General features: G+C 40.2%; 1 protein-coding gene across 4 annotated transcripts in view; it reads left to right on the top strand.

Moving 5' to 3' along the window:
• The window catches only part of ARHGEF10 (Rho guanine nucleotide exchange factor 10), a 114,736-nt gene that overhangs the window by 13,495 nt on the left and 82,031 nt on the right, over positions 1–19,210 (top strand). For 2 of the 4 annotated variants that reach the window (XM_050893456.1, XM_050893454.1), the window contains exons 4-7: positions 14,026–14,196; positions 16,117–16,407; positions 17,681–17,744; positions 18,946–19,025. In XM_050893456.1, the coding sequence (XP_050749413.1) occupies positions 14,026–14,196; positions 16,117–16,407; positions 17,681–17,744; positions 18,946–19,025 (606 nt within the window). Of the gene's footprint in view, positions 1–14,025; positions 14,197–16,116; positions 16,408–17,677; positions 17,745–18,945; positions 19,026–19,210 lie in introns of all 4 variants that reach the window. The other 2 variants (XM_050893457.1, XM_050893455.1) reach the window with 1 other exon arrangement.

Genomic DNA, 19,210 nt, shown 5'->3' with positions numbered 1-19,210 from the left:
TCGCAGTACAGTTCTTGAATCGTGAACAGATGGTATGTTTTGTTTCCTATTTATAGGAAATTAACATATTATTTATATTAAAATTTTAAAGTGAAATACTGGAATTTCAGTGTTCGTACAAGGACATTGTGAGAACAAATTTGATAGCATAGTCTTCATATTACTGCCAAGTACTTTACCTGAGAGAAAATCACTTGTAACTCTTCATTTGGGAAGCGTGAGGTGCCCTTAAAGACCAGGTGTAGTGGAGAGCTGGATGTTCACTCACTTACACCACTGTCCCCAGTACCATGGGTAAAGCTAGGTGAGAAACTTTGTTCTGCTGAAGTTTGGGATTTAAGATGTTCTTCAATGGAATGAAATTTGTTTGGTTTTTTTTTTTAAACTGAAAACGGACTGAGGATATCTCCTGCACACCGGTCATAAAAGCATTTTATACACCTTTTTATACAAATTATCAGCTCTCTAGGGCTGTGACTGAGATATTTTTTGTTCCTGGTACGGAGAGTCATAGAGCAAGGAGGCCAGGGACTTAAATGTGGATATCCTGTATGTGATCGAGTGCTGTGATTGTGTCTTTCCGCAGTTATTTTTGTCATTTGCCTGCCAGTGCCGGAACACTAAAATAGTCATAGTTCCTCTGTCCCTGAGAAGGAAGTCTGGCTTGAGTCTGCGGGTAAGAGTGAAGTAGGAACAACTGTACTCTCATAAAAGTTCCCACTGGGATGACTTTACATATTCTAACGAAAAAAACTTGGAAAAATTTTTGATTAATCCTAGTAGGGAGCTGCTGGACGGCTGCCTTGTTTTGCTGTAGAGATGACTGTATTTCTCTGCTAGGGGAACTGCTTTTTATTTTGTCCTACATATATTTCTTTCAGATTATTTTTTTACTTTTTGTGCTGTTTAGTGAATGATTTCATAGCTTATTTAGCTTTTAACTGTTTTAAAAAGCTAATTTTGTGACTGAGACAAGAGGCAGTTAAATTGGGGCTTTTATAATATTGACAAGAAAAGCACTTGTATGTTTTACGATTTAGTTTATGGAAGTGAAGAACACTGGGGGGGACCTAAGCTTGTGTTTTGGACTAAAGTATGTAGCGGGTTGACCCTGGCTGGATGCCAGGTGCCCACCAAAGCCGCTCTATCACTCCCCCTCCTCAACTGGACAGGGGGAGAAAATAAAACGAAAGGCTCGTGGGTCGAGATAAGGACAGGGAGATCACTCACCAATTACCGTCACGGGCAAAACAGACTCGACTTGGGGAAAAATTAGTTTAATTTATTGCTAGTCAAATCAGAATAGAGTAATGAGAAATAAAATCAAATCTTAAAACACCTTCCCCCCACCCCTCCCTTCTTCCAGGCTCAACTTTACTCCCGATTTTCCCTGCCTCCTCCCCCCATTGGCACAGGGGGACAGGAATGGGGATTTGGGTCAGTTCATCACACGTTGTTTCTGCTGCTCCTCCCTCCTCAGGGGGAGGACTCCTCACACTCTTCCCCTGCTCCAGCATGGGGTCCCTCCCACAGGAGACAGTCCTCCACAAACTTCTCCAACGTGAGTCCTTCCCACGGTCTGCAGTTCTTCACGAACTGCGCCAGCATGGGTCCCTTCCATGGGGTGCAGTCCTTCAGGAACAGACTGCTCCAGCGTGGGTCCTCGCGGGGTCACAAGTCCTGCCAGCAAACCTGCTTCAGCGTGGGCTCCTCTCTCCACGGGGCCATGGATCCGCAGGTCCTTCCAGGAGCCTGCTCCAGCGTGGGCTTCCCATGGGGTCACAGCATCCTTCAGGCATCCACCTGCTCTGGCGTGGGGTCCTCCACGGGCTGCAGGTGGATATCTGCTCCACCGTGGACCTCCATGGGCTGCAGGGGGACAGCCTGCCTCACCATGGTCTTCACCACAGGCTGCAGGGGAATCTCTGCTCCGGTGCCTGGAGCACCTCCTCCCCCTCCTTCTTCCCTGACCTTGGTGTCTGCAGAGTTGTTCCTCTCACATCTTCTCACTCCTCTCTCTCTGGCTGCAACGGCAACTCCCCTGTAACCTCTTTTCCCTTTCTTAAATCTGTTATCACAGAGGCGCTACCACTGTTGCTGATGGGCTCGGCCTTGGCCAGCGGCGGGTCCGTCTTGGAACCCGCTGGCATTAACTTTATCGGACATAGGGGAAGCTTCTGGCATCTTCTCACAGAAGCCACCCCTGTAGCCCCCCCGCTACCAAAACCTTGCCACACAAACCCAATACAAAGTAAAATAAAAAGACATTACTTACTATGATTGGGGGATTGAAATAAGAACACTGCTTAAATTAAACTGCAGCTATAAAGGGAATTGGTCTTGGGCTAAACAGCATTGTTTGTTAGATATCTATTTTCAGCATACAGACAGTTACAAATGATGGTAAAAGGGGAGCCAAGATTTCAGAAGAATGAGAACAGAATATGAATTGTAGTTATGAATGGTCCCTTGTTTTTGAAGCTGGCAGTAGCTTGTTGGTGTCTGACATCCCATCTGTAACAGAAGAATTTCTTTATTTCTGAAGATCACATTTCTCTCAGTAAATAAAGGAAAATGCATTGTTTAAGGTAAGGATCAATTATTTTGTGTGACAATTCAGACAAGCTGTGTAACAGAGTAACAAGAAAATTCCCATTGCAAAAATGCAGCTATGGTGTCACATGTCACTCCTAATTATGTGTTTTTTCTTCTAGCCAGATGTATTTGAGTGTTGAGAAAAACAAGAAATAGAAAGAAAATAAATAGATTAATTAAAAACTTATTTCTGTTTTTAGCATCTACAAAAACCCCACAGTTTACAGAGATGTAATTATATCTTACTGTATTACTTCAAAACAAATTAAAATCTGTGCTAGATGTTTGTAATGTGTTAAATGATCAAATGTGATTTACTGTCATAGATATCTGAGAGGTTGACTTCATCCTTTTTATAGTATTTGGTGTTTTCTTTCTGAATAATAAGTTATCGTTGGTTTTTTTTCTATTCATTCAGCTGCTCTGTAAGGTGACTTAACTTGGCTAGCTGTGTGCAGGGACAAGGCCCAGACATGTTGATCGAAAAGAGCAATTGACGATGAGATAAAGAGCTTCCAAGGGATTGCAGCAAAACTTTATCTTTGGTCTGGGGTAACGTGTTGTTTGCTTAAAAGACAAATTGTAAAGGAATTTGTACTGATTTTTGGGTATTGTTGCAATGAATATTTGTGTAAGCTAAGTTCTGAAATTTTAATTTCAAACAGTGAGCCAACATATAAGGAGAGATGTGAATTATTTTTTTCTTTACTTCTTTTGCCTTTTTAGGACTTGTATCTAACATTAACTGGCCAGGATAAACTGCTGCCAAATAACTGCGGGATTTTTTGGGTTTGGATTTTTTTAATTCTATTTCACTGATCCCAGTAAATATTCACTAACCATGCCTAAAGCCTCTGTAATGATTCTACTCTAGAGTTTACAGAGAGATTAACTTTTTTTATACACTGTTATAATTCTTTTATCTTGTGCATAAGCACGGGTCAAAACTTATTTGCATTATGATAAGTTAAATAAAGTGTCTGATTTATTGAATGAAACGTTTATTAGGTGCTGCTTGCTTTTGCTGCAGAGAGGAACTGAAACTATGCCTAGCAGTCTGAGGAAAACATACTTGATCAACATTTTTTGGGGAAAACCCCTCCAACCCTCTATATAGATTTTCTTTTTTCTTCATCATTGAAATAATCTTTCCAGGAAATGCGACCTTGTCATAGTTTCATTAAAATGAATACAGAAGATGATTAATCTGTCATAAAAGGGTTGTTGCAGGAATACATCTCATTGTTAAATAGTCTGTTGTTGAGCTCAATAACTTTGGTTAGGTGAAAGCATGATAGTTGCTGAAAAATCTTCTGTTACACTGGTACGGGGTTCTCCAGGGGCTGGAAGAAGGACGTGTGTGCTGCTGTGCCATGGGGATGCCAACACTGATGGGCGGTTTCCCAGTCTCTGTATTTCCCAGTTCTGTATGTCGCAGGGAGAGACAAAGGAAAATCCAGGTGCTGCCCTGGGAGCAGTGAATTGGTTCAGTGTAACGTGTCCTGAGGATCTTAGCAGTCTCCTGTATTGCAAAGGAAGGTGGAAGTGAAATTAACTTTGGCTGGAATTGCTCTTTCCCACTTGCATATCTGATGGTGACCCCGCTCATGTTTGCACATGAAGAATGCTTGCCAGCCAAATTCTTAAGAAGACTCTTCATGTTGGAAGAAATTCCTTCCTGACTTCCATGTGGACTGGCTGAAGCTCTGAATCATGAAGTTCGGTTATGGTGGTTGTCTTTGGCCAATGTTGGGGCCAAGGCAGGGCTTCCTTTCCCCTCCATGACTAATGAAAGGAGGCAATGAGAAGGACTCTGAGGCTGATGGATTGAAAGGTCCTAAGGAAACACCATCATTGCCCAGTTCAAGCCAGTGTCCACTGAGGTGATAGAATTTCTGGTAGAAGCTGTGTTAAAAGGGTATTGTAAAACAGGATTTCAGAGAGTTCAGTGAGCAAGTCGATGTAAGAATTACTGTTTTCGTGAGTTTGCTTGAATTCCACAGGTATACTTTTTTGAGCTATAACAGGACCTTAGTATGTTAGGGCAAAGAAGAGCAAGATGCATTAAAACAATAATTAAAACAAATGCTAAGAAAGGGGATGCTACAAAACTCCCTCCCCATTAGTTGCTGGGATTATGGATTTGTCAAACTTTGCATATATTAAACTTTGCTTACAAATCAGTCTATCTGTATAGTGCTCTTTAGGTTGCGCAAAGGGGTAACAACAGAAATGAGTAGGTCAGAAGCCAGCTGAAATCCAAAGTATCTCCAGCATTGTCCTGGATTTACAGAATATAACCATTCTGTTTTAGTCTATAAATTTTTCTGTAGTAAAAGATGCTGTAAGTGGCAGTAAAAGTTGATTTCTAGATTGTTTCCTTGTTCAGAATACATTGAGGAGAAAACACAAATAGTTAAATCTAAGTTATTTTTCAGTGTGTGAACAGGTTGCACGCGTGCTTTGGGAGTGTTAGATGGAGTTATTTTTGGAAAAAAGAAACCTGTGGCAGTGTGTCCAAAAAGGCAAATCGATCCCCGAAGCCATGTGCATCTTCTGAGCCCTGTCTGGGCCATTGCCACGGAAGGAGGCTGAACGTATGAATGCCTCCAATGCTGATAAGGAAGTCAGATGCTTTTAGGTGTCCAAATTGCTTTTGGGGAGTGCCAGCAAGTCCTTCAGTTTTGACACTGCTAGATAAAGGGTTGTTCAGCCTGGACCAATGACCCAGAATTTAGACATCCCTTTGCCTAAGTCATCTGAAGGTTCGGTCTAGGAAGTATGTACAGTTGCTGGCAAGGTAGAGAAAGAAACATGATCCAAAAATGAAGTCAAATCCCTTGCTATTTCGTATCCAAAATAAGTCAGCCTCGTAGAAGGATGTTGCTAGACGTGATCCAAGACTTAGGATACTTAAGCTTTTGCTCTGGGTGGGTTTCAGCTCCTTTTAGTATGATATACAGTTTATGTACCTGAATTGTATGTTTTCTTTCTGTAGAAGTGGGATCTCATGCTCCCTGTTTTAGGCCTCCAGGGTCTCTTTCTGCCACTTTCTGCTTCACAGGACTCTCAATTACTCTTAAAGTCCTTTCAGTCCAAGGTATTATCAGATGATACAACAGTTTCATGTTGCTAATTAGAATAAATAGACTGTATTAGAGAAATGCATATTCCTCAAACCATTAAACAGTAATTGCTTCAATGTAAAAAGTAATTATTTGGAAAACTGGATATTAATAGATGATATCTGCTAGAAAAAAATGTGAAGAAATAAAGAATAAGCCAGACTGCCCTCACTGGTGGAAATTTCCTTAAAAATGGTTATTTTCTCCCAAATATATCAACTATGTGATTAAAACTACATTTCTTAGAAAGTTTTCCTTTTCCTTTTTTCTTCACATGACACTTGTATCCTGTGGTTAGCCAACGTGCTCCATCCCTGCACTGCCAGAGCTGGATACTTCATTTTCCCAATGACTTGATAGTCCTTCTGCTGTTTGATTTCTGTTTTATTAAAGCTCTCTGGTTTTCCCATTCCCTGTGTGGCTTGTCCATTTGGCAGCATTTTGTAGGCAAGTGCAGCAGTTTGTATGCACAGTAGCTGAGGCTGAGCTTGGCTACGCAGCCATCATCAGCACCTATCTCTACCAACAGACGTGTTAGACAGCAAGGTAGCTTTTGTGTTTTGACTGCTATACCTCATGTTAGGTGCCTGGTGGCATTTATACTAATTCAGACTGGTAACCTTGGTACTATTAAGTGTTAAGTGTATTAATGTTCCTTTATTACTAATGGAAAGCTAATAGCCTTTAATATGGATAGGTGTTTTTCAGCATAGATAGGGATCTAGCATGTATTTATGCAGATTTCCAAATACTGGGTGTACATACTTTCGTTACAGCATCTTCTTTTAAGGACTTCACTTGCTGCACACCAACAACATTTCTTGGTGAAATTTTAATGGCAGAATCTACTAATATGGTGCTGAGGTGGAAAAGACCTGCTCGGGAGCAGGCTTGGTCTACGTTTCTGGCCATGGCAGGCAATACCAGTGTCACCAGTGTGCTGAGTATAAAGGCAGTTAAAGTAAATGGTCACAAAATGCTGATTTTATGTAGTAGCCTTTCTGATCATAGCATAGCCAGCACTTAAAAGCATCTTGTGGAGTTCCAAAGGAATATAGGTCTGCTGGTGTTGCTTCCCCTACTCCCTGGACAGCCTACTTCACATCTAATGTTTTTATTTTAGACTTTTGATTTTTTGCAACCCAATTCCTTTAATTTTTAGCTAACTTTAAGCTTAATTTTTAGCATTGTGAGTAGTTTGTAAGGTTCAATGATTTTGGTATTTGTAAATCTTTCCTAACATCCACAGATCTGGGCTTTATTTCAAGAAATAAAATTCCTTAGTATTAGGCATGCTGCTGTTAGCAGTCTCTCTCTGAAACTTGGGCAGGCAGATTCATTGTTCTTTTGACTTCAATTTTGAGTTTGTTTTTTATCCAGAAGAATAAATATCTGTTGTGCACGCTTGACAACATAATTAGTATGTAATGTGTGTATTTATGAAATACTAAAGAGGCATTTTTACTTATTTCTTTGTTTTATTTGCAGGGAGAGCCTGTTAATTCATGTGGTTTTGCTTTTGTTTCCGTCACTGGAAACACTTTTTGCATGAATGTGTACTGTTTAGTTTTGTTGGGGTTTTTTTGTAACTGTTTTCCACAGAGACTTGTAACGCTGATGTTGTGGTCATGCTTTGGATGCGTGCACGAGCTGTGTGTAATTAGCAGCGTGCCTGTACCGCAGGGACCTGGCTTTGCTGCAGCGCCTGCTTAGCACAACTGCAAGTGAAAGGGGAATGAAAGTCCTTGGCTCTAATCTGCTTCCCATGGGCAGGAGTGCTCACCCCTGTGTTTCTGCGTACACAGTTTTGCTTTAGACTTTTCTTTCCCCCAGGAAAACAGACACTTTCCACCTGTGTGACCGTATGATTTATGAATGCCAGTGGTGTGCTGGCAAATGTCACGCTCTGACTTGAAGTGTCAGTGAAGGGCAGTGTTTGCAGGAGCACTTGCTCCTAAAAGCCAGCCTTCCGCTTACGGGGTCCCTCCTGCCCTGCCCAGTCACTCTGCACACCTCACCCCTCTCCCGGCGCGGGTGCCTGTAGAGGTGTCATTTGGGGAAGGGCAGAAGAGAGACCGTAAGCCAGGTACCAAAGCAAATGAATATTTAACTTCCGTTTTCTCTCCTGATACCGAAGAAGTAGTGGTCACAAGTGGGAGACGTGAGCAGGTAGAAAATACCGTGTTGCTTTCTAGCTGTAGGAATGCAGTTTAATCAGCACTAAAAAGCTAGGAGAAACTAGAGGCTGTCCAGTGGCGACCGAGTCTCTTAAAAACTTTTTGCAAGTTCCTGCTGAATATGAATCAACCATCATTTTCCAAAGGTTTACAAGATGGCCAAATCGGGGAACTTTTGCAGGCATGAGTGTTTCCTAGCACAAGGTTCACTTTCCTGACAAACGCCAAGCCTCTGCTATGAAATTTCACTTGAAATAAAAAGTGAACAGCTTGAGAGCCCTTTCATCGTGGGGCACAGTCAGCATGGTATGTTTGGGCCCAAATGGTTAGTTTTACAAAAGTAATGATAACTTTAAAAATTCAGTTATTTCCTGGTATCTGCACACTTCCATTTCTTATTTCTATCTAGTGCCTTGTACACTTACATAAATGTAGATTTTAACTCTTTAGAAATAAGGGTCTGAAAAGGCAAGCATATCTTATCTGAGAAATCTCTGGAATGTATCAAGGTTAAATAATAAACACTGAGATTGCTATGCTCGGCTGTTTGCTTTGATTTGTAACCTTTGTAAGTTATCAAATTTTATAATACCTAAAAATATTCTGAGATAGTAAACTCTTTTATATTTTTTTACTGAAAAGTTTTGCGTATTTCAAGATCCTCAAGAATTTGTAGAAAGAAACTTTTTCTCCAAAAGTTGAAACATTTGGAGAATTCACTTTGAAGGAAGGTGGGTCTATGTAGTCCCAAGTGTCTTGTTGCAATCCAAAATACATGAGTAAAAAAGATAAGTGTTTTAAAACTGCACATTAGAATAAGAACAAGCAGATCCTGCCAGTCTACTTTAGGTTCATTTGTATTACTATTTTTTTCACTAAATAATAATTAGATATTGTCCATCTGAAGCATTGTACACTTATTTTCTTCATTGGTCAGTGTAAGGTGGTGATATGGTAAAAGTGACTAAAATATATTTATCATGTAGAAAAAAAAGAAAATTTGGCATTCAGTGAATATACAAGAGAGATTACACTGTACAGTCCCCTCTCCCCCCCCTCCCCGTTAAAAAAATTTGTGTTGGAAGAAAAGTGACTGCTAGAGGGAGAAAGGAAAAATAGTTTTGCCTGCTGAGAACGTGCATATTTACCATGTCTTACAGTCTTCAGAAGAATCTTTGTTATGGAGTCTTTCAAATATAATGGATGCATTTCCTCTTTTAGTTCCATAGTTCCCTGCCAACTTTAATTAAAAAAAAAAAAAAAAAGGACTACAACTGATTGCAAGGATGACATTCCTAATTATACAGAAGCCTTACTTCGATTTCTGAAGATATTTTTCAAACCTTAAAACTTAACATAAAATACTCATATTTCTTGATGGCAGCATGCCTGTTTATGTCCAGGGCTTCCACTTTTGTTGTTACCATGCTCCAAACTGCTGAACTGTTCCTGCTTGGGGTTCTGTTTCTTTCTTCCTTTATCATGGTTTTCCATGGAAGAAACTCAGTTGATGTCTTCAGGCTCATCTCTGATTTACATGATTGCAAGGGAGGATAGAGTTTTGGGGTGCTTTTTTTTTTTTCTTCCTTGTGTGTTTGCACTGTATTCAAAGTGCGCTTGATAGTAAGTGCAAAGCTATTTTGTCTTACTTCTGTATCTCCTAAAATAAACTGTTGAAGAAAACTTACTGAAGCTTCGCTAGCTTAATCTCGGCTTTAAAATTAATGTCACTCTTCTAACTCTTTAGCTGTATTACATTGAACTATAAATAATCTAAGGAAAATGAATGGGAAAGCAGATGGTGCCAAGAATGCTTTGCAATTGGCAGAGCAACCAAAAATTGTTTAAATTTGCTTATGCCCCAGCAGGTCTCTGTAAACACAGCCTAAGTTAGCTTGTTTCTGAAGTAAGCTTAAGAAAAAGTCATTTCACCGAGTAACATATCACAGAAAAAAGTCATAAATCCATGTGTTGTGCTAACAATTAATGAGAGTTTATATTCCTTTTTTGAATCCTAAATTAGCACTTTCACACTTAATTTAACTTGAAGGCAATTTTTCCATTATATCAGATTTATTTTTTTTTAATGCTTTAAAACTCCAAATAGAAATTTTTAGAAATGCAAGAATTTCCTTGAAGCATTTGCAAAGCAAATGCTGCAGAATGGTATTGGCATAAGATGAAAAAGTTTAATCAGTTATTGTATTCTCATTGCTCTGGTTGGCATGCGTAAAGTTAAGGATGTGGGTAGTGGTGAAAGGGCAAATTGGATTTTCAGTAACTAATTTAATTATTCGAAGTAATTCCAGGCAGACTCTGTAATGCTAAGCAATCTCTGATTATAACTTTGGCCAAAGGAATAGTGCATTTTAAAATTGTGTGAGGGAAAAAAAAAAGTAGTTGTCCTCTATGTGCTTTTGGGGGGGGGGGGGGGGGTGCCTTTGGAAATCCCCCACTCACCCCCACAGTTTTTCTCTGCAAGCGCAGTTGCCTGGAAATGCACTTTTTGGTTTGATCCTTTTGATTTACAGTTAAAGTGCTGGAGGAACTGGGGCTTTCTTCAGGAGCATGAAATTTTGCAAGATCTGTGGTGGTTTTTTGTAGCCAAATTCAGCCCAAGTGTAACTATGCTGTGTGTCTTCCTAATTTATTGTAGCACTTCACAAGTGCTTTCATATGTGTGTGTTGTTTTGACATAACACAAACAACTGTAGAAAAAGTACATATTTTAAAAACTGTAGTTATTCAGGATGTCTTTTTTTGTTTGACATAATCTTTATTTATCTGTAGTGCTGAGCAACTCTTCAGTTGAAGCAAAAAGCCCCCCACCCTCTCTTCATTTTGTTATTAAAGTACTTTTTCCGTCAAATGAAATAGTATGCCCTTGAGATTAAAAGCTTAAGGAGGATATTTTTATTAAGTATGAGACTGAAGGGATCAGTAAATTTAAAGGGTTAAAGTTTATCTTTATACCTGCAGAATTAAGCAAATGCAGAAGTGATGCAAAGCTGAAAGACAGTTTTAAAAGTTTCTGAAGTGAGGATATTTGTCTCCAGTCTGCCCTTTCTAAAGGACATGTAATCTGAGAAAGGAATTTCTCTCTTTTTTTTTTGTAATCTTAACCCACTGTCCCATCAGTGATGCGATTTAGGGGATCTTCCAGGCTGTAGTGCCAAGTTATAGGGTTCTGTGCCTTGTTTATTTATGATGCAAAATAAATGTTTCTGAATAAACGAAACAGGGTAGCATTAACAGCCATAACAGAAAAAAATTATGTGGCACCTTCAATTTTTTTTTTTTTTACCCAAGTAGAGAAAATCAATTCCTACATTAAGATTTCTTCCCACAATCATAAAATATGGGTTGGTTGCTTTTTTAGGGGGAATGGGGAGGCATGTTGAAGGGGATTGTGCATCGGTTGACCAGGTTTTGCTCCTGGGTCCTGAGTCATTCCTTTTGCTTTTAGTGTCTCAAATTACCTTTTTTTGCTAGTGGCAGGTCTTGTCTGTCTCTGACAAATGGCACTGTACTGGACTTGAGTGCCTGGGGAATTGCATCGGTGTAAAAGTGCTAGAGTAGAGAGTTATCAGGCATCTGATACCTAAATTACCTTTATATGCCCTAAGGAAATATTTGGATCCAGAAGTGTCCTAACTAGCAGCCACAAAAACTCAGATGTGCCTACTGCTCCCATGATGTCTCCCTGCGTGGCTCGGACATTTTGTAAGCATACATGCTTTTTCTTTTGCCGATGTCTAGAATTCACCTCCAGCAAGCAGGTGGGTTCATGGCTCTCAGCTAAGCCTTGCTCCAGCAATGCCCTAGTTTCCTGAGTGGCCTAATCCTGCAGAAATGATCAACTCATTCCGGTGACCTCATCTTCCCCCTCCTCCCACCATATGAAGTGCAGACAGAGCTGCTTTATGTATTTGAAGTGGTTGCTACTGTGGTTCACTTACATACTACAGCAAGAGAAGTGGGAGATAGCAGTGCAGGTACATGAAAAGTTGTGATTTTGTGGCTGTTCCCTGCTTGTGACTGCTGTCTACTTACTTATCTGCCTAGCCTGCGTGACTAACCAACATTTCACACACTGGTAATTACAAAACCCGCTCTACTTAGTATTTCACAGGTTTGTGTTTTCCAGATTTGAAGAACGCAGACATACTGAAAACATAAAGAAACTGAAAAAACCAGACATAAACCACCACCACCACAGTTTTCTTTCTTTTCCCCATTACTGTCAAGCAACAAGTAGTACAGTCTAGTCAGATGGATGCTGAATTGGGAAGAATGCTGTGATTGTCTTGAATCACTTGGAAGAGCTCTGCAGGATTTTTTGCATCTTTCAGGGAAAAAAGATTGTTAATGGACAAAAGCAAAAATGAAAAGCCTTAATCCAAAGGCTGACTTCGTACAGAAGGTTTTTTAAAAAGCATCAAAATTAAATTAAATGTCCTGCTGCCTCAGCCATAAACCATGACAATAAATGCAGGATAACCCCTTTTTTGTTCCTTACTATTGTTGCAATTAGTTCACTTTTTCTCCTGCAGAGAGGCTGCATGAAAGATCTTGTTATTTGTGGCTGTGATAAAATGTGCTGGCTCAGCCTGCCCGAAGAAACAGAAGCCTTGGCAGGAATGCCGATTACCATGACAATCTAAGCAGTCTAGAGCTCTGGTTTGTGTGGATTTTATCATAAAGATACAAAATGTGTCCTGGATGGTAGAAAAACTGATAATATCATCATGACTCAGGAGATCCAATTGTCCTTGCAAGACTTTTTCATATTGTGCTACCTGAAGAGGAGGCAGGGGGAACCCTATCAACATACAATATCAACTTGTATATTTTTGTAACATACTGGTGTATTTACATATTTATCTATTTTAGTATATATTTTTGTGCTGTAGTTACTTTTTTTTAATAACATTTTAAATATGTTGTTGAACACCTGTGTAAAAGTTAGGTATCGATCACGGGTTTGAGGAGGAGCTTGGGAGGAAGGTCAGCTGGGCCAAAAAATTTCTGCAGATGACATTTCTGTCTCAAGGGGACCTCTGATAAGAGTTTCTCCTCCAGAAGGTGGGAGAGCAGCTAAGGCAGGTTGAGGGAGGGAGGGATGAAGCCCTTTTGTTTTGGGGAGCTGCAGTGAAGGCTTCTGGAAGCAGGGAGGAGGCTGGCAGGTTTGGGCAGCCCTCCCTGCAGCTGCTCTGGCTATGCCTCCTCTGTGCAGTCTCTCTGACAGAAGCTTTGGATGCTGTGGGCAGGCTTCTTGCGATGTGAACACACGGCAGAACAGTGGTAGGTAAGGCATTGAGGGGGTTTAAATCTTCGTGGGTTCTCCAGGCTCCTGCAAGTAAGAACAATAGCATGGAGGAAAACTGCCTGGCACTTCTTCCTGCTCCCCCTCCCCAGCCCCTTGTACGGTGCCAAATCTGTACTGCAGCGTCTTCACAAGCAAAGACAAAAAAACCCCCATGCTCCCACTTCCTATCCATATTAGGGTGCAATTATTTCAGCCATTGCTTCTTCAGAGGTAAGAACTGAAAAGTCAACCCCCCCACTTCCACTAAAGTGCACCTTGTGTGTGGTAATAGGGCTAATAGCATGTTGCATAAGGTCGTTGGTTTAAAACTATCTCTGATTGGAGTAGGAAAACCAATCTGCTGGTCTCATGATGTGTGTGAAGAAAGTTACCGTCCCTGGCATTTTGACACTGTTAAGAAAGCATAGATTTAGGAGTTCGAGTTAGGAAAAATGACTTGAAGTTATAAAGTCCCAAAGTCCCTGTACAAATAGATTAATCTGTGAACTTTTCTTGTTTAAAGAATCAGCTACTTAAGTGTTTTCCTAAAAATGTTTTGGGTTTGGTTCATTATGACAAAAGCAAGGGTATTTGCATTATCACTCTTTAATTGCTTTCCAAGTAATTTCATTGTTTAACACTAAAGGATTTATTGAAAACTGCATGAGGTTATCAACATGTCAAGGAGCTTTTGTTCTGTTCCAGTAACCTAAAAATCTAAGGGTTCATTGTGTAAGCTTGATTCGTAATGTGGAACGCTGACTGGTCCCATGAAATCATTATTAAGAGCAAACAACCAAAAGTGTGTCTTTCTGCACAGTTCTAGAGCATGAACCAAAAGCCACGGGTACAAGCGATGAAGAGGAGGACGAGGGAGAACAGTTTGACTTTGACAGTGGAGATGAGATACCAGAAGCAGATAGGCAAGCCCTTGTGCCACCTCCTCCTGGTCCTGGAAATAACATAGAGCACCAAGAGACGAACACCACAGGTAAGTCAGCCTGTCGGGCTGTGCCTCCACTAGGCTAAATAGTCAAGACTGATTATAGGATGCCTTTTCTTGACCATGCAGTGAAAATACTTGTAAAAAGATGTTTCCATGGAAATACCATACAAGTGTTTTGCATATTTCTGCTAGTTACGTCTTGGTAGATTTGACAAGGCAAATGACCGTCACATGTAATTCCTGTGAGGTTTCCCATCCAAGTGTGACGGACTGTCATGGTTTAACCCCAACCAGCAACCAAGCACCACGCAGCCGCTCGCTCGCTCCCCTGCGGTAGGATGGAGGAGAGAATCGGAAGAGTAAAAGCGAGAAAACTCATGGGTTGAGATAAAGACAGTTTCATAGGTAAAGCAAAAGCCACGTGTGCAAGCAAAGCAAAATAAGGAATTCGTTCACTGCTTCCCATTGGCAGGCAGGTGTTCAGCCATCTCCAGGAAAGCAGGGCTCCATCACGCATAACGGTTGCTTGGGAAGACAAACACCATCACTCCAAACATCCCCCTGCCTCCTCCTTCTTCCCCCAGCTTTATATGCTGAGCATTATCTCCTATGGTATGGAATATCCCTTTGGTCAGTTAGGGTCAGCCGTCCTGGCTGTGTCCCCTCCCAGCTTCTTGTGCGCCCCCAGCCTACTCGCTGGTGGGGTGGTGTGAGAAGCAGAAAAGGCCTTGACTCTGTGTAAGCACTGCTCAGCAATAACTAAAACATCCCTGTATTATCAACACTGTTCTCAGCACAAATGCAAAACATAGCCCCGTACCAGCTACTATGAGGAAAATTAACTCAGCACACATCCAAACCAATGGATTGGTCTCAGTCACAGTGCCATGCTACAGGAAAACTTTATGCCCTTGCAGCTCTAATGGCATGTGGATGGCTTGAGATAAGCTGCTTTCACAGCTAAGCTTGCTGGTTGCTGATCTTAAGATGATGTGCATAAAAATAAACGGACTCAGAATGTATGAATTTTATTCATAAACAGAAGTCTTATTGTATTAAACATTAAAACATTTGTTACAACACATGCAGATGTGCCCAGTGCTGAGGTGTAGTCTGGAAATCGCTGTATTCTGCTCAAATCAACAACAGCTGATTTTGCTGACTTTGATCCAGTTTCCTTTTGTAAGCGGAGTCATTGTGCTCATGGCAATTAAAAATAGGTGACTTTTCAGGTGACTGTGCAGTTTGACAACCTGGGACTTACAACACCATCTTTCCCTGAAAATTTGTTGCTCGCTCGCCCTTTTGTGAAGTTGTACTTACAGCTCAAAAACTTTTGATCGCTCGGGATGCAGTTCTGCAGCTCGCTTCAGAGGGGCCTTTGGTTCTGCTGTACCTCAGCTTGTCTCAAGAAATACCAGGAACTTTGTGTGACAGAAAATAATTTATTTTCAAAGAGGAAAACTTGGAAAGTTATTTTCTTTCCCCTTTTCTTAACAGAGCATTTTCAGGACTGTTCTTTGAGGAGTATCCCTCCAGTGAACTTTTTCTGTCCTCGTGGCTATTCCTAAAATGTTTCTTCTATTTGTGTTTATAAGATCCAAATTCATCTAGAATCCAGATTTTAACCGTCAGGGTTTAAGGCTGTTTTGAGCCGTGTGCTTATGACAAGCAAAAGAGGACCCTGGCTACTTGTCAGAAATTCTCCTATTCAGGATTTAGAATCCAGTTATTGTTTTCCATAGGTATCCTTGTAACCCAGCTTGTTTTGCTGCTGTTGCATTCCTTATCTGTAAAACGGGGAGGATAGCATTACTGTGTGGGAATTTTGAGTCATAGATTGTAATCAACTTGTATAGTAAGGATCATATCAGTGTTTAGGATATTTGCAAAGAGCAATATTAAGCAGCTTGAACAGGTATGAAAAATAAAACTTTATTTTTTTGTTTAATTTTTCAACTAAAGGGGACGATAATTTAGAAAACAACGAGAAGCTACAAACATCAGAACCTGCTGCAGAAGGCACTCTAGCCAAAGTAAATCCATACTCAGTCATAAGTATTTCACCAATCCAAGACAAGGATCCATCCTCATCACCAGAACCAAGTCCTCAAGACGAATGTGCAAGTCCAAACTTGTCTGGTGGATATTCTGTTCCTGTCCCCTGTGGCTATGCTGTACCATCTAATTTACCTTTGATGCTGCCAGCATACTCCAGTCCTGTCATAATACGCAGTTTTTCTGTAGATGAAGAAGGTACTGTATTTACGCACCTTACTTTATTTGTAGGGGAAACCTTGTTTAACTTCAAGTGCCTATGCTGTTTTGTAAATGCTTGTGTAGCACTCAGCCTGGACGTGTGTGGGAGATTTTGTGTCAAAACAGAAAACGAATTCTATCCTGCAGTATGAACCAAAATTTCTTTCCAGACTTGGAAGAAAAATGTCAGTTTATTAAAAAAAAAAAAAAAAAAAAAAATTCCTACAGGACTCTGCTTGCCGTACTAGAATTGAGATACCTAAGTAAAGATGCGTAAGAAAAAACAAATTTACACAATCAGTTCTTTCTCAACCCTTCTTTAAGTTGATGTTGCTTGAACTTTGTTTTGCTGGCACTGTATTACAAAATATAGTACAAGGGAGGACTCCTGTCTTATCTTGCCATTAAGAATGATTAATACTAATTCCCTTTTAATGTCATTAAATAATTTCCAGAGCCATAGTTCAGTGTTCAAGCCAAATGGTTTCTTCTCATACCTTCTCATGCTTTATCTAGGTCCTGGCTGAGTTTCCCTTTTACCTTTTCTATATGCACTTCTGTTTGTTTGTTTTGTTTATTTTCCAGTCCTTGTGGATTTAGAGTTGCTGTGGGATTTTTTCCTTGACGATTTGACGAATTCTGTTTGTCCTTAGTACAATTTTAAGACAGAAGAGGAAACCTGAAAGGGAAATAACTATGGATTATTACAGAAACAGGAACAATCCCCCATTTTGTAACCAGAATTGGCAAAACTGACAGCTTAATGTCAAGAGAGCAGGAGGAACAGAAAGCTCCCCATATCCTGTCTTTTTTTTTTATTTATTTTGAATATACTATTCTTTAGCTAGGCAGCAATTCTACTGTAATTCCATGTACTGTGATACTTTTTTTTTTGCAGCCTTTGCTGTCTACCACCATTAGGAATATTGGCAAGTAAAAGCAAATGTTTGTGTGGTTATTACGTGTAGAGGAATATATGTTTGAGAGATTAGAATTAAATGCATCAGACATTGTAATTTCCTCTTAACAGCTGTTATACCAAATTGCTGTGTCTCTGAATTCTTTCATTTGCAAAAATGGATAGTGTGAAGAAACTTCTAAATTTTTTTAGACATGTTTAAGAATAAAAATATTATCTAGAAGTAGATTATTCGTTAGCAATGAACTAGTAAAATCAGTTTCTTATGCTAAAATGTACCATTTCAACCACACTGACATTTTATTCCAAGAATTTTGGTGATTATGTATGTATTTTTTTTCTACTTAGCAGGTATGCAGTCAGCAACTGAAGAATGTCATTGTAATTCTGTAAACTCAGAGGAGCCTCAAAATAGGTGATTGCTAGTTCAGCATGTTTTAATGATCTGTAAAACCTTAATTCCTAAGAAAGCTTACGTTTGATAAATATTTTTGTTGTGTGATGCTTCCATGTTTGTTTATTTTCACTTTTTTAACTCCGTAACTCTGGTTGTGTACCGCAGTCAGCACTGGTTGAGGTCTTGTATGTATAACCATGCATGACATTTTTGAAGCAACTAGGTTTAATTCTTACAGAGTCATAGCAATGTCAGCTGCAACAGGCTACTGGAGATCCTGTAGTCTAGCTTGCTGCTTTCAGCAGGACCACTGCCAACATGCCATTAGATCGGCCATGGCCTTGGTAGCTGAGCCTTGAAAACCTCCAAGGATGGAGATGCTGTGGCTTTCGTGGGTAGTCTTCCCTGCTGTACTACCCTTTGGTGAATTTTTTTTCCCTAATGTCCAACCCAAATCTTCCAATGTGCAGTTTGTTGACCATTCCCCCTTGTGTATCATCTGGCACTGAAAAAACCCAGCCCCAAAAGTCCCAAAACAAATCCAAACCAAAAAAAAAAAACCCAACTCTGTCACCTCTGTAGCGTTCTTTCAGATAGTTGTAGCTGCTGTTGGATCACCCCGTAGCATCCTTTTCACCAGACTAAATAAGCTCCATGTCTTCCACCTCTTTCCTTGTAGGCCGTGTGCTTTAGTCCCTGACTGCAATTTCTCCACATCTCTCTAGCGGTAGCTTCTCTAGAGGTAGCTTCAATTTCTCCACAACTCTCTAGGAAGGGAGTGTTGGGAAGCCAAAACCGGATGTGCTGCTGCAGGTTCAGCCTCACCAGCATCAACCAGAGGAGGATAACAGCCTTGTCAAGCCCAATGGCTCCTGATGTAGCCCAGAACATTTTAGTCTTATATACAGTGAAAGAGCAGCTCTCACTTCACTGTTTCTAAGGGAGAGTTTTCTGCGTTCTGGTAGAAGAACTCAAAAGCAAAATATTTCTTGAGATTGGAAGGGAAGTATTTTCTATTTCTTGACTAAAATTGTCAGACTGTTAAATAGAATAGATTATTAATCTCTTAATTACATACTGAAGCAGTGTTTCTGAGTAATCAGCAGCCTCGGAGTGGGAACTGGAAGGCAGTAAGATATTTATTGTCTTGTCTTCACAGTTGTTTAAAAACATTGTGGTGTAGCTTTTAATGCTTTTATTTTATGGCCTTTTTTTCAAGTGAAGATAACCAGGCCAAGAGAGAGGATGATGCTCTGGCCAAGTGGGTTGCAGATCCTGCAAATACAGCATGGATGGAAAGTAAGTATCAGTGAGCACCGAAGTACAACTATAGAAGAAGGTCAGTTTTAAGTTGTGATCAACAGTGTGTATATATGTGTATGCATGTATATATTTTACAGGAATGTCCATGTTCACTTTGATTATATTTTTTCAAATATGTTCCAGAACCAAGTTATACCATTCAGCAGTATAATAAAATTGTG

The sequence above is a fragment of the Gymnogyps californianus genome, chromosome 3, assembly GCF_018139145.2.
Source record: "Gymnogyps californianus isolate 813 chromosome 3, ASM1813914v2, whole genome shotgun sequence".
NCBI classification, from domain to species: domain Eukaryota; kingdom Metazoa; phylum Chordata; class Aves; order Accipitriformes; family Cathartidae; genus Gymnogyps; species Gymnogyps californianus.
The sequence above is the reverse complement of the archived record's forward strand: the minus strand, read 5'-3'. Positions and strand labels throughout refer to the sequence as shown.